The 17,637-nt window shown below is 35.3% G+C and overlaps 1 protein-coding gene across 1 annotated transcript; it reads left to right on the forward strand.

Annotated features, from left to right (window-relative positions):
* The first annotated feature begins 1,282 nt into the window (after positions 1 to 1,282).
* SPP1 (secreted phosphoprotein 1) lies at positions 1,283 to 8,503 on the forward strand. Its single transcript, XM_019719344.3, has 7 exons — positions 1,283 to 1,422; positions 2,513 to 2,580; positions 2,693 to 2,731; positions 5,117 to 5,197; positions 5,495 to 5,536; positions 6,647 to 6,973; positions 7,680 to 8,503. The coding sequence occupies exons 2-7, from the start codon at positions 2,527 to 2,529 to the stop codon at positions 8,082 to 8,084; spliced, it is 948 nt and encodes a 315-aa protein (XP_019574903.3). The 5' UTR covers positions 1,283 to 1,422; positions 2,513 to 2,526; the 3' UTR covers positions 8,085 to 8,503.
* The last annotated feature ends 9,134 nt before the right edge of the window (positions 8,504 to 17,637 follow it).

Below are 17,637 nucleotides of genomic sequence, written 5' to 3' on the forward strand. Positions count from 1 at the left end.
AATTTCTATTTCAGTATTCAAACTTCACGTGCAATTTTCTTTCATTCAAACACCTTTTAAATACCCAGTAAAGTTTTTTGTAAATATAGACTTTTTTTTTTTTTTTTTACAATTTCATATTAAGTAATCAACTTTATATATTCTGGGAGAAAAACTAGAAAAAGATGATTCAGAAATCTAATCCATTCCTTTAGAAGTGTGTAAATTACACGATTGATGTACACAGTTTAAAATCTTAACATCTAGTCTTATTCCAAATAACTCGTTCCACTTAAAGACATTGCAAATGATGAGGACCTGCTCCTCCTAAATTTCAGTAACAGTTAACACATACGCAATCCTTAAAATAAGCATATAATATGTGCCAAGCACTTTCGTTTTCCACATACTAATTCATTTAACCTCTCAAAAACCCCATGAGCTGGGTAACTGTGTGCATATGACAGACGAGAAAACAGGTGTAGGTCTGCTAAGTGATTTGCCCAAGGTCACATAGCTATTTAGGTGGCAGAGTGAAATTCAAAACCACTCACTCTCTGGCTCCCAAAGCAGCATTCTCAAAAAGTCACCCTGTGCTGTTAGACACCACTTTCCTTCCGCAGCATCTAAAGTAAATTACCATTCTTTTATTTTGCATAGCAAGTTATCAAATTAATCACCTCCATACTATTCAAACAGTGTGACAAAAATCCGTGTCCTTGAAAGGTAATTGTTAAGTCCAACTTAATGGGCAAGAACATAGATCTTAATGTTACTAATACCATTTGTCTAACTGACAAACTGCTGCATACTTGAAATGACAAAACCAGGCTTGAGGAGTAAAGGATGGAGGGAGGATCTCTGAGCTCTTTGTACACCTGAACAATAGCCGTGTAGTTCTTAAATAAGTATAACTGTAAGGCAAATGTAGTTGTATATATTACCTGATCTGTTATTTAAACTGAAAGAAGCAAAACACATTCTATTTAATTTTATTTAAGATTTATTTGTGTTAATATTTTTTCTTCCAATTCAGAAATTATAAAGTCTTTGTAAGAACTAGTCATTTCCCCCCTTTTTTGATGGGACCCTTAGGTACCCTTTCATGATGCTAAATGCCATTCCCATAAAAAAAAATATCTAGTTAATGATATTGTAAATAAGTAATGTTTTAACTTGTGGGTGTGTGTGGGTGTGGGGGGGTGTGTTAACCACAAAACCAGAGGGGGAAGTGTGGGAGCAAGTGGGTTGGGCAGTGGCAAAAAAACCTCATGACACATCTCTCCGCCTCCCTGTGTCGGTGGGGAAAGTCTGGAGCAGCATTTAAATTCTGGCAGGTCCTGGTTGTCAGCAGCAAGAGAGGAAGCAAGGAGTGCAGCTCCATCTGGGACTAGACTCTCTTCTCAGGTCAGTGGCAGTCTTCTGAGCCCCCCTCAGACCAAGGTAAGCCTGCAGTTTATTATTTTGCTGTTGTCCTATTCAGTTTCAATTCATGGAGAAGGTCAAGTTCTAAGGGAAATAGTTTAACTGTACTGCTGCTAATCAGATTTAAATTGTTCTAGTCTTGAGTAAGCATGCCGGAATACAGAGGATAGGTGACCAGCTAGTTTGAAAGCCAGTCAAATATAAAACTTAAAATTCCTTCCACTGAGTCCTTAAAAGAACTGAAACTACTTCTTTCAATCCAAAAAAAAAAAAAGTAAAATTCTGTGCTCCTGTGCAATGATTTATACCTATTTCATTTTAAATGGATAGATGATTGTGAAGGCATTTAAAAGGAAAATGATCTTTAGTGTTAATGTAAGGCAATGATAGCACACTTTTTAAAATTATTTGATTAATCCTATTTTCAAGGAAAAAAAAACCCTTTCTAAATATTTCACTTCTGTATTTAGCTGTTAAAATTTTCACCAAAATACCTGTTTGACACTATGTAGACTTATTATCACAAATAGAAAAGCTGTTGACTGTTTTCAATGTTTCCTTTTTTGTTTCAAATTGGAGAATAACTTATTTAAATAACTCATTTTAGAGATAGCTTCATCTCACCTAAAGTAGTACCTTTTTAATAATTTAAGTTAAAAATCATATTTGAAATGCATGCTGAAAAAATGGAGAAAACAAATTTCTTTCATGGTTTTATTTTCTCTTTCTCTTTGTTTTTCTTCTCTGAAAAGTAAAGATTCCCATACTAGCTTATTATTTTAATTAAATTACTGTTGAGCTGTGTTTAGATTTAGATAGCTGGCCATATCAGCTAATAATGGTGTAATCTCTGAAACTCTAAATTTAAAAGTTGAATATACAGACTTGCAAAATTCCCCCTCCCTGGCCTAATGGTGAAAGATGGAGAATAAGGGCGGCATTACAAATAGTAACTCAAAAGACCATAATGTTAAAAAGAAAAGTGTTCTCTATAGTAGAAAATACTTTATAAAAATATATTTTTTTGTGGTTATTTTGTAATGTGGTAGCATAAAAAGGTATCACCGTTTTAACCTGTGATCAAATATTCATTACAAATTTTTTGCAGGAAAAATCACTACCATGAGAATTGCAGTGATTTGCTTCTGCCTCTTAGGCATCGCCTACACCCTTCCAGTGAGTACTATAGAATCGTAAAGAAAATTCCTCAAAATAAATAAGTTGTACACTCTCAACTACTGGGAACACATTCACATTGTAATCTTTCTTCATCTTTTCTGTTTCAAAGGTTAAACACGCCGATTCTGGCAGCTCTGAGGAAAGGCAGGTAAGCATCTTATAGGTTTATCATACAGTTAAATGATTTATCCAACTGCTTCAAGAAGCACCACAAACATATTTGTTGCAATTTTACTTGTTTTCATAGTCAAGCCTGTTAATTTATAAGTATTTATTGACTGCCTGCTTTCGTTCTAGGCCAATACCAAGCACAGTATAATTTTTAATTAAATATAAGCTCCAAACATCAAACTAGATTTTTTAATTTAATAAAATAATGCTGTAGGCCATTATTATCACTCATGTAAACTGAGTTCTGTGAAGTTGTGAGATTTCCTTTCCAAGAGTCAACATATTGTTCTATAAGTAGAAAATTCTGTCTTTTGTTTTACTTAGTGGAAGTTTCTTTACAATTCATCTCACATATTGGACAACTTATATGACTATAATATTTACAATATCTCCTAAGATTTTTGCTAAGAAGCCCATTATAAAAAGAAAGCCTATTTATGCTGTTTGCATCTATTGTGCTTGTCAGCTGACTTTAGATCACATTTTTCTAACCAAACATCAGCCCAAATCAAACTCTTTATTATAAGTTCTTGACCAGCACCATAGATGTACCTGCCCCTCCACAATAGATGAAACTGTGCCAGCTGAACAACAAATGGTCATTGTCCCAAGGAGCTTGGACAAAAAGACACAGAGTCCAATTCACATGAACGGAATAAAGGCCAATGTAGAGTTGCCCAGAGTCACTGTAATTAGATTGCTTAATAAAGACACTAGGAGAGGTATTGTGTGTGGTTGGGTGTGCAAGTGAGTGTGTGGGGGTGGGTCTGTTTTCCAATTGATTTAAGAACACAGGTATTGCATCAAAACAATAAGCCAGAAAAATGAACATTTTCAGAGAAGATAGAGGTCATGCAAGAATTAGTGTCTTTTTAATAGAAAAAAAATATGGCACATGAAGCCATGGCAGTATAAGTTATGAAATAATTATTAAGAGTTAAGTGAAGAGCTCAATCTTTTAAAATCCTAGAAATTTAGTAGAAAATATGGGAAGTCTATAAGGAGACACCTCTGAAGATGAACACTGATTATTTGTGAGTGTTATAATTATTGGGTGGATTTTAGCCTGTTTATTTTGCTTAGCTTTATTTTTTTCATTTTACATTTTCAATTATAAATCTAACCTATAAACACATTCTCCCTGAGCCTGTATTGCATGTATCATCAGGATGTATATAACAAATATAAATTATATTTCTATGTAATACTTATATAAATGTATTTTTAAAGAAAAAAAAGGAGACAAACTTTGAACCCATCTAGACCAGTAGCTTTTTGTACCTTTTGTCAGCAAGGAATCCTTTATTTCAGCAAAAACTTTCAGAGAAGCCCAATCCAAAGCTGCTCAGGTCATAGTCAGCCATAGGGAAACACAAAGTGATGGCTGGTTTCCTCCCTCCTCTTCTCCGCCCAACCCCCAAACACCTTGATGGCCGTGAAGGAACTCTATGGAACTTTAGGGTTCTCATTCTCAATGACAGGGATTTGAGGTGCTTGGCCACGGGTGATACAGCCCATAAGATGACACACATTCAGAGCAATTTCCATTCCTCTGTAGTAGCATATTATAATCATTTTCCAAATAAATAACTTGGCTAAAAGAAAGACCATTCCATTCATGTCTTTGGCACCTTAGAGAGGTGAAACTTTTGTGCAGTGATGTTAATATTATATTTCTGCACCATCCACTAAGATAGCCACTAGCTATATGTGGCTATTAAACATTCAAAAGTAGCTAGTGCAACTGAGGAACTGAGTGTTTTATTGTAGATAATTTTACTTAACTTAAATTTAAATAGTCACATGTTATGTGACTAGAAGATACCACACTGGACATCACAGACTTAGAAAGTTTCTCTTTGTTCCATAGGGAAGGAAACAATGAAGATCAACACTAATTAAGAGTATCTCTGCTTTAGATGTGTTTTATGTGAGAGGAAATTTCAGTTAGTAAACACAGAGTAGGAAGGCACAGTGTTAAGATGAGTATAAAGCGCCAGTTTATCTGGATTTGAACCCTGGCTCTTAACTACACTGTGGCTGAGTTTCTCCTGATCTGCGAAATGGAAACAATAATGATACCTGTCTCATAGGGGATTGAGAAGATTAAATGAATGAATATATGTAATTCACTTCAAAAGAGTGCCTGGCCCACAATAAGTGCTCTGTAAGAGTTTATTAAATAAATGCCAGAAAAAAATAACTTAGAAAAGGAGTATCTAAGGCTCTGGTTAACTATCTACATGCATATTATGCTTATCCACCACTATTGGTGAAGTATAGTTGTTTTTTCAGCTTATCACTTAGATATCCCTATGTTACTTTTCTTTTAAATAATGACAAATATGCAACTTTTTTGTAGCTTTACAACAAATACCCAGATGCTGTAGCCACATGGCTAAAGCCTGACCCATCTCAGAAGCAGAATCTCCTAGCACCACAGGTATTTTTAATTAATTTTAAAAATTAAATGTCTTGCAATTAAAGAGCAACAACATTAAAAAAAAAAAAAAAAGCCATCAATCAGGCCATTTGGGCTGGGTAAGTAGATCCTTCCTGCCTGTTGGTAAATATGTGAGCTTAGGACACCAATTGATCTGTCATGTTGACTTCTTCCCCTTTAAGTCATTCACCAATGAGGCTAAAAACATAAGACATGCTTTGGGTGGAAAAGGCTAACTTTTGGGGAAAAAAAGTTAAACATGCATGATATACACTGATATGGCCTTTCCTTCTTCAGAATGCTGTGTCCTCTGAAGAAACTGCTGACTTCAAACAAGAGGTGAGTTCTCACTTTGAATCAGAGGCCCACCATGCCTACCATGCCTTGGAGAGACAAAAGAAGCCACTCTTTTTTCTAATGACGTTGCCTGGGTTCAATTTTGACAAAATTCCATTAGCAAATTTTCCAGGAAATTGCCAGTCTAAAACTTGCTCAGCAAGAAAACATGTATTTACTACATGTCAGAAATACCAGTTTTGTTCAGATAAATTTAGTGTGACCTGAAATGTTTACTAATGACTATTATTTGAAATACTAAGCTTCTTGCAGTTGATGTAAGGTATTTTATAGATGTTTCATCTAATATCTGATACGCATCTAATTAATACCTATCAAACCCAAGATTTTACATCTAGGTACATTTCTGTTTGTAACATAATGGTTTACTTGAAAACTATTATTAGGACTGGTAATTAGGACTTCTTATTAGGACTATTAATATATTTGTTAAGCAAAGAGATAAGTTAAATTTGTTTTCCTTAGGATTCTCTTTTAATATACTTAAAATCACTAATAAGGAAAGTTAGATAAGTAGCCAGTATATTTGCTAATCGGAAGTTTAATAGACATTTACTGATTAATTCAATTGACAAATCTGCTGTACTTTATACATATGCATAACAAAGTCACCTTTCGATTATCTATGCTAATAAGGAAGTGGTTTCAGGTTTTGGTGCATGCATTAACATATGGATGCTCAGATCTCCTGAGAATTCTCATTTCACATAGAGAAAGTCATCTCACAATTATGTGTCTGTATTTATTGCATCATTGAATTTGGCATATTAAATAATGTCTAATGTGAAAAGAAAAAACAATGTTACCAATACAAATATTATACTCATATATTTGACTTGAAAATATCCAGGAAAATAATTTTTTATGGGGAAGCAAGAAAAATACCTCAGATTATGATTCCGTTTTTCTTTGTGTTAAAAGAGAAGTTGGAAGATGCTCAGTTGAGCTCCTAAAAGCCACTGAGTACATTGTTGTGGATGCGAAGATCCTGAAACTGAAAAAAAGATAGTTAAAAAAAAAAAAAAATGCACTGGAAAGGCTAAGGGAAAATAAATGCCCTTACATTAATTTTTCTTGCCATCTTGATTTTAGACCCTCCCAAGCACGTCCAATGAAAGCCATGACCTCACAGATGACGTGGATGATGACGATGATGAACACGTGGACAGCCAGGACTCCATTGACTCAAATGAGTCAGATGACGCTGATGATCGTCCCGACGACTCGGACACTTCTGATGAGTCTAACCAGTCTGATGAATCTGATGAAGTGGTTACTGATTTTCCCACCGACCTTCCAGGGACCCCTGGAGTTGTCACTCCACCTGTCCCCACAAGAGACACGTATAATGGCCGAGGTGATAGTGTGGCTTATGGACTGAGGTCAAAATCTAAGAAGTTCCACAGATCTGCAGTCCAGGTAAATACTTTAACATGCTCATCAAGATGATTATGATTAGAGCCCAATTCTAGGAACCAGAGTCTGAATATTCATTCATTCAGCAAGCAAGCATTATTATTACTTTGAATATACCATTGAATATAAAACCTTTTTCCACTTAGGTGGGTATTTTTTTATGTTTAAGTCCATATAATTTCTCTCTAATTTCATCTCTCAATCACAATGCTATTTTTCCAAATCCCGGCTATAAAACATTTATTCTATTCACTTGTTTTTTAGATTAAAATAGACTTTAGAAAACAGCAATTATGTTCACAATACAGTAGTCACATTTCGAAGTTAAATACCTAAGAGGAATGGTGGAGTTGCAAATTACACTGAATCTATAGTCAAAGGATCTGGATTTGATACATAGCTTGGCCCTTTACTATTCACTTTACTTTTTAATTTCAGTTCACTTTTCCTTCATGTAAAACAGAGGTAATGAGACCTACCTCATAGGTTTCATCACATATATAATTAATGTACCTATTACACTGAAGGAGATAACATATGAAAGAGCTTGGTGAAAAACAAAGTAACATGCTAGTATTATTTTTTATTTCAGCCAAATTTAGATTGTTTTCAGTATAAACTGGCCTAAAAGCTCAAGAGCAGAAAAGAATGACAATGTTCCCATCCATGGCTGTCATTTAATTCTTCTTCCTTTTGTGCTATGATTCAGTATCCTGATGCTACAGAGGAGGACCTCACGTCACATGTGGAAAGCGAGGACGTGGACGATGCACACAAGGCCATCCTTGTTGCCCAGGGACTGCAAGTGGCTTCTGACTGGGACAGCCATGGGAAGGACAGTCAGGAAACAAGTCAGCTGGATGACCACAGTGTGGAAACCTACAGCCACAAGCATCCCAAAGAATATAAGCTGAAGGCAAAGGATGAGAGCCATGAGCATTCTGATGTAATTGATAGTCAGGAAAATTCCAAAGTTAGCCATGAATTCCATAGCCAAGAATTTCATAGCCTTGAAGACAAGCTAGTCCTAGACCCTAAGAGTGAGGAACAAGATAAACACCTGAAATTTCGCGTTTCTCATGAATTAGAAAGTGCATCATCTGAAGTCAATTAAAAAAAAGAAAAATACAATTTCTTGCTTTTAGTTAAAAGGAAAAAATATATAGTGGAGTGGAAGAGGATATAAAATGCTTATTTCTCAGCTTAGTTGGTGAATGTATATGTACATGGATCTAGAAATAGATGATGTTTTTGATCAGTAGTTTAGTGTGTGGCTTCGTGATAACGCCCTTTTAAACAAAAAGCTTCAGGGCTTAGTCTATGTTCTTTCCATAGAAGAAATGCAAGCTATCACTGCATTTTATTGTTTGCTATTCCTTCGTGAATAAAAATTTATGTAGAAGCAAACAAAATACTTTTACATACTTGTAAGAGAGAATATAAAATTTTATGTCACTATCTTTTGTTTTTCAAATTATTGTACATTTTGTTGTGATTATTTTTGTGTGAATAAATCTTATATCTGGAATGTAATGAGAGTCTGGTTGTGCCAATTGCTTTTCTTATTTTGTTTCCCACAGTTGCCCAATAATTAACAGATATAACCATTTTAATGAATGTGCTGGACTTAGTAGAGAGCAATCCAGGAACTGCTGTATCAACTGTACTGTTTCTGGCTGAGCCAAAGGTCCCAGTCAAGGAAACAGGAGTCCAATAGGGGTTGATATTCAGCCAGAAATCCTCCCACCATGCAGGTCTCTGTAGGTTGCTTTCACCCAGTGGGAGCACATTTTTCTAATTTTCACAAAGCTTATATAAAAGCTAACAAAAGCCTAAATGCAATCACAAACAATTTTATTTTTTTCTTATTAATTTGTTCAGTAAATTTATTGCTTTCTTATCCTTGGATGAAAACTTGGGTAGGTCCCATAGCTATTCTGATTACTCATAGAAAATAAACAAATAGTCCCTTTATATTGGGAAAAATTTTTATGAAATTTTAGGTAATAATCAAAATTTTTTTATTTCATTCAAAACTAAAAGTTCTGGAAATCTAAAGTGGAGCAAATGTCTTTATTTCCTTGTCTTGCTTCTCTGGTATTTCTAAAACTAGAAATTCCATGTAGAACTTAAAGAAATTTTCTATTAAACAATTCTTGGGACAAAAGAGGAAAAATTTAAATTGCTGAATTTCTAAAAAAAAAAGAAAGAATCATTATGAAAACACAAAATCAATAGAGTATAGTTAAACCAGTGATCATAGAAAATTCATAGCTTTAATTTTTGCAGCAACAAAAAAATAAATAAAAGAATGAAAATAAATAAATTAAGCTCCCATCTTAAGAATTAGGAGAGCAGCAAAGTAAAGCAAAAGAAGGTATAAGGAAGGAAATAATAAAGTTAAAAGCAAAAAGAATGAGGTAGAGAACAGAAGAATAGTAGAAATTAATAAATCAAAATGACGGTTCTCCATTAAAAAAAAAAGTCAACAAAATAGATAAGCCACTAGCTAACACAATAAAGGAAGAAAGGTAGTAAACAAAAATAAGAAATTAAAAGAAAGAGATCACCAATGAAACTGAGGACATTTTAAAATTTACAAGAGACTACTTTGCACAACTCAATATAAAACTAATGGAAAACCTAGATGAATTGGACTTTTTTCTAGGAAAATACAATTTACCAAAATTGACCTTGCTATACATGGAAAACATAAATAAATTTATATAGAGGCAAGAGAAAATGTTATCAAAGAACTAACTATAGAAACTAGACCCAAATGATTTTACAGGGGAATTCTATCTAACCTACAAAAACCAGATAATCCCAATACCATATAAATTGTAGCAGAGATGGAAAACTCTCAAGTGATCTTTATGAAATGAGTGTAACTTTGACACTCAAACCTGGTAAAGATTGCAAACACATACAAAACAAAACAAAGCAAAACAAAACAAAACAAAAACTATAAACCATTCTCACTCATGACTAGCAATGGAAAAATCCTAAATAAAATGCCAGCAAACAAAATCTAAAATCAAGTTTAAAGAATGTAACATAATCAAAGGGGGTTTATTCTTGGACAATTAAGTTTTAATATTAGTAAATTCATTTCTCGTAATTCACCATATAGTTAGATCTATGGAGAAAGATGTCCTGTGATTAGATGTAGAGATTTTGTTTTAGTCAGCTATTTCTGTGAAAATAATGAGTAACAAACACACCCAATATCTCAGTGGCTGACAACCTCAAATATTTTTCTTCTTCTCACTCAACAGTCTGTGGGTTGGCAGGGGTGGTTGTGCTTCAGGCTATAGGATGGATTCAGGGCTGCTCCGTTTGTCTCTCTATCTGAGATCAGCAACAACCTGGGTCCATCTTTCTGATAGCAGAGGCAGAAACACAAGAGGGATGAGCAGAAATGTGATACTTTGGGCTCAGAACTGATACACTGCCACTTTTGATCAAATTCCATTGTTAAAAGCAAGCTACATGGTCAAATCCAATATTAATGTTCAGGTAAAGTGTACCCCTCTCCCCACAGTGAATCAACTGTACTGTTTCTGGCTGAGCCAAAGGTCCCAGTCAAGGAAACAGGAGTCCAGTAGGGGTTGATATTCAGCCAGAAATCAAATTCCACTTTTGATCAAATTCCATTGTTAAAAGCAAGCCACATGGTCAAACCCAATATTAATGTTCAGGTAAAGTGTACCCCTCTCCCCACAGTGAATCACGATAGACAAAGGGAAAAAGGAAAGAGTTGTGAGCAAATAATAAAATGTAACACAGACTTTGATAAATTTCAACAGTCATTCTTAAAGTTCATAGAAATAATATAAAAATTAAGGGATACTTCCTTAACATGATGAAATATTTTATACCTCAGCTTGAAAGCCAGTATCATACTTAATGGAGAAGCATTAAAGTCATTCTCATTAAGATCAAGGACAAAAGAAGTATGTCCTCTGTCTCCACTAATATATAGCATAGTATTGGAGCTATAAGCTAATAATCATAACCATTTATAGGCATAAGAATTGACAAAGAATAAAATTATATCTTTATGTACATTATGTAATACTACACCTATAAAACAGAAAATCAGTACTATAAATAACTACCAAGTTCTGTAAGGTAGCATGATATAAAAGTTACCTAAAAACATATATACAAACAGCAACTCTTTAAAAGATATAATTTCATTTAATATAGAAACGAAAAAAGATAAAAATCAGAAAATGTGCCAAAAGTATATTAGAAAATCTGTGAAACATTCCTGTGGTTTTTTTTTCACATGGGACAATTTAACACCATAAAGATTTCAGTTCTCCCCCAAGTAATATATAAATGTAATGTGATTTAAAATCGAAGCAAAATTTTTTTCCTAGAGCTATGCAAGCTAATTCTAAAGTCCATATGAAAAAATAAACATACAATAACATGAAGGAAAATCCTGAGAAACATAAGCAACAAAGGAGAACTAGCCCTAACAAATATTACATCAGACTATAAAGTTCTCTAGTAAAAATACTGTGAAACTGGCAAATGAATAGAGAAAATGGAAAAGAATATTAAGTCCAGGAATAGACCCAAGTACATATGGGAATCGCTACGTGACATGTGAGATCACTTGGAAAAAGATGGACTTTTAAATAAATGATGCTGAGTGACTGGATACCCACTTGCAAAAAGATAATATTGGATCCATACCTCACACCATACACCAAAATAATCTCCAAATAAACTAGAGGTATAAATTTAAAAGAAAACTATAAAAATATTAGACAAATACATGAGGTAGTTAATCTGGATGTGGGAAATACGTTTTTATGAGGAGAGTCAACCCATATCACCTACTTTAGACTAAATGTTTGTGTCCCCTCCGAAATTCATATGTTGAAACCTAGTGTCCAATGTGAGGGTATTTGCAGTTGGGAGCCTTTGGGAAGTGATTGGGTCATGAGGGTGGAGTCCTTATGAATAGAATTAGTGTCCTTAAAAAGAGGCCCCCAGAGCTCCCTGGATCCTTCCACCATGGGGGACACATTAAAAAGATGGCCATCTAGAAACAAAAAGCAGGCCTTTACCAGACACCGAATCTACCAATGCCTTAATCTGGGACTTCTCAGCCTCCAGAATTGTAAGAAGTAAATGTTTCTTGTTTCTAAAGCACACAGTCTTTTGGCATTTGTGTTACAGTAGCTAAAACAGGCTAAGACACCACCATCCTTGTAGTCATCATAAGTCAAGAGCAGCGGCCCCTTGGGCTCCCATGTACTTGCTTCAATTGACATTTCATCACAACCAACCACAGGTAACAGCTTTATTAACTGTGTTGTCCCTGTGTGCCAAAGAATCTGAGTATCCCATTCCCTTTGGCAAGTGGCTCAGTTCTATCCTCAAATCCAAGAACATGAGCAAGTTAATCCAGAAATTATACCATTCAAAGACCACTCCCTGTATTCTATCAGTCAGGGTTCAGTTAGAAGACAGAAAACACATGAGTAATTTGAATAGGGACAATTTAACATAAAGAATTATCAACTAGACACAGAGGGGAAACCAGAGGAGATAAAGAGAACCTTAAAAATGTCACTCGGCTGATAGTACCCAATAAGGAACAATTTGGAAAAAGGGGCCCTCTCCCTAAAGCTAAAAGTCAAACTTCATTAGAGAGGGTGTAGCTGCAGCCCAGACGATGGCAGAGATGTTTGCTGTGTTATCCTGGGCGGGAGCTGGTCCATAGCTGGTGGATTGAAGTTGGCAAACAGGTCACTTCCCACAAGAGTGCCAATAGACTGAGGCTGGCAAGTAGGAAACCGTGGGCCATGATTGCTGAACAGGAAACTGCCTGCCTGAGTGCCAGCAAAACTAGCTGGACAGTGAGCACCACTGCGAGTTCTGCATGCACGTCACCGGCAGCTGCTCCCTCCATAAGGAGAACAAGAGAGGACACACACCAGCTCCTGAAGCCTGTTTCCTGCAATGTCCCTCCAGTGCCCTCTACTGGCAAAGCTTGCTGTGTGCCAGCTGGCAAAGGAAGCATGTTTACAGGGTCCAACTCCAGTATCACAAAACAGGGCAAACACAATATATTCCAAGCAGAACAGCAGTAAACTGATAGCTGCCACAGGCTCTATAAAAAGGCTGATTCCTGTTCTTGGACAAAATGGGTAAAATACGAGCCTGGGAAATCTCTTTAATAATAGAATGCAAGGAAGCATTCAAAAACAAAATGGTGTCATATGCAAGGGATGAAAGAACAGACTTGAGGGAGACTTCCAACAGCCAAAACTGAAATAATTTAAGAATACAAAGAATAATGGCAATAATGGATTATAACAAATTGAATTTTTTTCAATTTCATTAGTACTTAGTGATATTATAAGAGAAGAAAGAGCATAAAAGCAAGATCTTCTTTACAAATGAATGCCAGTTAACAATAAATGTAGAAGGAATGAAAAAATTAGAAAATCATTTTGGAACCCACAGTGTGATATTGATTCAGGAAATGATAACAAATGAATGTTAAAATCATTGCACAAAAGGTTATTGGGAATAGGACAATCATCTGCGTTCAGAACACCCCCACACACACACACTCACACAAATTACTAATTCTGATGAAAGAAGACACCATTAACTAGGGAGGTTTGGTAGTCACCATCTTCATCCAGTAATCAAACTTAGCTTCACTAATGGGACTAGTAGATATGTTCCTCCTAATGTGATGCAATAAGAAGGATGTAACATTGCCTATGAAATGTTTTTGTAAAAAAAAAGTTAAACAGAATCAAAGAGAAAAACAAATCTAGAATTTGAGCTACTATATGAGACAACTGGCCTGAACTTCCCAAAAATTAGGGTTGCCAGATAAAATATAGGACACTCAGTTAAATTTGAATTTCAGATTAACAACAAATCTTTTAGTATAGCATGGGCATATTATACTAAAAGATGATTCATTGTTTACCTGATATTCAAATTAACTAAGCATCCTTCCCGTATTTTTATTTTCTAAATCAGTCAATCCTACAAAAGAAGTAAGTGTAATGAAGAAAATTTGTAATCTATTTTAGATTAAAAGCCTAAATACGCATAACCGAGAGCAAAACATAAACTTTGATTGGCTGGCTCCTGGTTTGAAAAACAAACAAAACTATGGAACATTTTACAGACAATTATGGTAATTTGAATATACATAGTATGTTAGATGATATGGAATTATTGTTAATTTTCTTATATTTGTATATCATACCACAATAAAGCTAGAAGAGAAAAAACCCAACTGTAAATAGATACAGTTCCTCTATTCAGATTCATATAATGGTAAAAATAATAATAATAAACTCTACATCACCTTTTGTTTCTCTCTGTTTTATGCATTTCCCCTATATACAGATTTAAAATTTTTAAAGAATTGTATTACTGTAAAAAAGTGGGATTAGAAAGCAAATAGCGGGCCAGCCTGGTGGCTCAGGTGGTCAAGTGGTTGGAGCGCCGTGCTCCTAATGCAGAGGTCACTGGTTCGATTCCCATATGGGCCAGTGAGCTGCACCCTCTGCAGCTAAGATTATGAACAACAGCTCTCCCTGGAGCTGACCTGCTGTGAGCAGCCGGAGGTTGGCGTGAGCTGCCATGGGCTGCTAAGTGCTGCTGTGGGCTACCATGTGCAGCATGAGTGGCAGGCAGCCAGCGTGAGTGGCCAGCAGCCAGCGAGAGCTGCCATGAGCTGCTGTGAGCGGCTGACCAATGATTGGTAACTGACTGTCTCAACCAGGGAAGGGGTGGGGGGCGCGCAAGGCTCATAATACCACCAGCATGGGCCAGGGAGCTGTGTCCTACACAACTAGACTGAGAAACAACGGCTTAAAAGGGAGTGGGGGGCAGAGGCAGAAGAAAGGGAGGGGCAAAAAGCAAATAGCATGCACTGAAACAAAGAGTTTATTCTATATTGTTAAAGTCCAATAGATATAACTATTATGAAACATTAAGCACCAAATAGCAGAGCAATAAAATACTACATAACAAAAACTGTTACAAACACAATAAATAATTGATGAAAAAATAATAGTAGGAAAACCTAGTTGACCTTGGCTATGCTGATGACCTTTTAGATATAACACCAAAGGTATGATCCATGAAAGAAAGAATTTATAAACTGGGCTTCATTAAAATGAAAAACTACTTTGCAAAAGACAATGTCAAGAGGATGAGAAGACAAGCTACAGACTAGGAGAAAACAATTTCAAGACACATCTGATAAAATATTGTTATACAAAATATACAAGGAACTCTTAAAATTAACCATAAGAAAATTAACAATTCAATTCAAAAGTGGGCCAAAGACTTTAACATATACCTTACCAAAGAATAGATAGAGATGGCAAATAAGCATATGAAAGATACTCCATGTCATATGTCTTCAAGGAAATACAAATTAAAACAACAATGAGACACCACTACACACTTATTAGAATGGCCAAAATCTCAAACACTGACAACATCAAATGCTGGCAAGGATGTGGAGAAACAAGACTTGTTATTTATTGCTGGTGAGAATGCAAAATGGTACAGCCAATTAAGAAGACAATTGGCTGGTTTCTTACAAAACTAAACATACTCTTACCATATGATTCAGCAATCACACTCCTTGGTTTTTACCTAAAGGAGTTGGAAACTTATGTCCACATAAAAACCTGCACATGGAAGTTTATAGCAGCTTTATTCATAATTGCCAAAACTCAGAAGTAACCAAGATGTCCTGCAGTAGGTAAATGGATAAATAAATTGTGGTATATGCAAATAATAGAATATTATTCAGCACTAAAAAGAAATGAGCTACCAAGGCATGAAAAGACATGTTTAAAACTTAAATGCATATCTCTAAATGAAAAAAGCCAATCTGAAAAGGCTGCATACTATATGATTCCAACTGTACGAAATTCTGGAAAAGGCAAAACAATAAAGATGGTAGAAAGATCAGTGATCCTCAGGGGTTAGGGTGATGGGAGGATGAATAGGCAGAACACAGAGTACTATTAGGAAAGAGAAACTATTCTGTATATACTGTAATAATGCATATATGTCATTATACGTTTGTCCAAACCCTTTGAATATACAACACCAAGAGTAAACTCTAATGTAAATGTGGAGTTTAGTGATAATGCTGTGTCAATGTAACACATGATCTGATAGGGATGTTAGTAATGGAGGAAGCTATGCATGTGTCAGGGCAGGGGTTACATGGGATCTCAGGGCAGGGTTTATACGGGAACTCTCTGTACCTTCTTCTCAATTCTTTTGTTGTGAACCTAAAACTGCTCTAAAAAATAAAGTCTTTCAATGGGGGAGCTGACATAATAGTAGTGATAATTTTTAACATATCACTTGGGTTCACTTAGGAAATAGAAGGCATACTCAACAGGCTAATTTGAGTAGCAGTTATACAGAACAGACCAGCTTTTATACTAGGCTAATTTGGCCTCGCTAATGAGGCATTGCTCTTCTGAGTATTCTACTCAATGCCCCACATATCATAAGGTTTTTAATTTGAAAGTTGAGAACTTGAAAAATTCCTGACACTGTGAGAGCATCAGGAATTTTCCCACCTGCTCTTGTCTGGTAATCCTTTCCTCTGCCTCAGGCAAGTTCCTCAAGTGTACACTCTGAAGACTTGAGGGCATCTCTCTGGAGAGCTCTTCTTCTATGCAGCTCTTTCCTCTCTGGTACTCTGTCTATGAATTCTGTCCACCTTTGCCTCCCCAAATCCTCAGCTTACTCGGTCTTCTCAGCTGAGGAGGACTGCACTGCCACAAGAAAGCCATCTCCAAACAATTCCTGGGAAAACCATAGCCCTCACCTCGTATGTTTATCTTCTTTCAATAATTACTGTTTGTCATTGCCTGCTGTCCAATGTTTAAAAGCCAGTCTTCATAAATGTTGACTGTTTTTTGTATTTGTTTAAGGTGGGTGGCTAAATCTGTCCCTGTGGTTCCATCAAGGCCAGAAACAGAAATCCTTTAAAAATAATTTTAAAATTGACACATGCAATATACAGATGATGTATTATAGAATTGCACATCTGAAACCTATATAATCTTCATCAATGTAACCCCAACAAATTTAATAAGATAAAAAAATAAAATAAAAAATATAAACCTCACTAAATTTCAATTTATTACGATTACTCACTCACGTGATAGTATCAACAGACTCAGTACTGCAGCAATTTGATAAAAATCACCATGATATCATGAGCCAACAAAAGTTTACAAGTAAAATATTATCTCGTTAATAATAAAAACATTGAAAAAGATCAAATAAGATATATGACCATGGAGAAATGAAAAGGAAGCTGGCAGAATTCACAGGAGGAATTAAGAATTTAAAATAAATAATTAGGGAAATGAAAAGCCACCTTTGAAACTACAAAAACATGAAAGATACAGTAACGTGGAGGGCAGGATTTATAAAACTCATATTAAAAACAAAATATAGAAAATGACAAAAGGAAAAATCATTAGAAAGAAGGTAATACAAAAATCAAACACAGTAGCTCCAGCATATGCATCATTGGTATTCCTGAATTAAGAGAACAAAACAAATGAAACAGACTATTTCAAAACTATATTTTAAAAAAACCTTTCCAAAAATAAATGAAAAAT

The sequence above is a fragment of the Rhinolophus sinicus genome, chromosome 1, assembly GCF_057876585.1.
Source record: "Rhinolophus sinicus isolate RSI-liver-muscle chromosome 1, RSI-T2T, whole genome shotgun sequence".
NCBI lineage: Eukaryota > Metazoa > Chordata > Mammalia > Chiroptera > Rhinolophidae > Rhinolophus > Rhinolophus sinicus.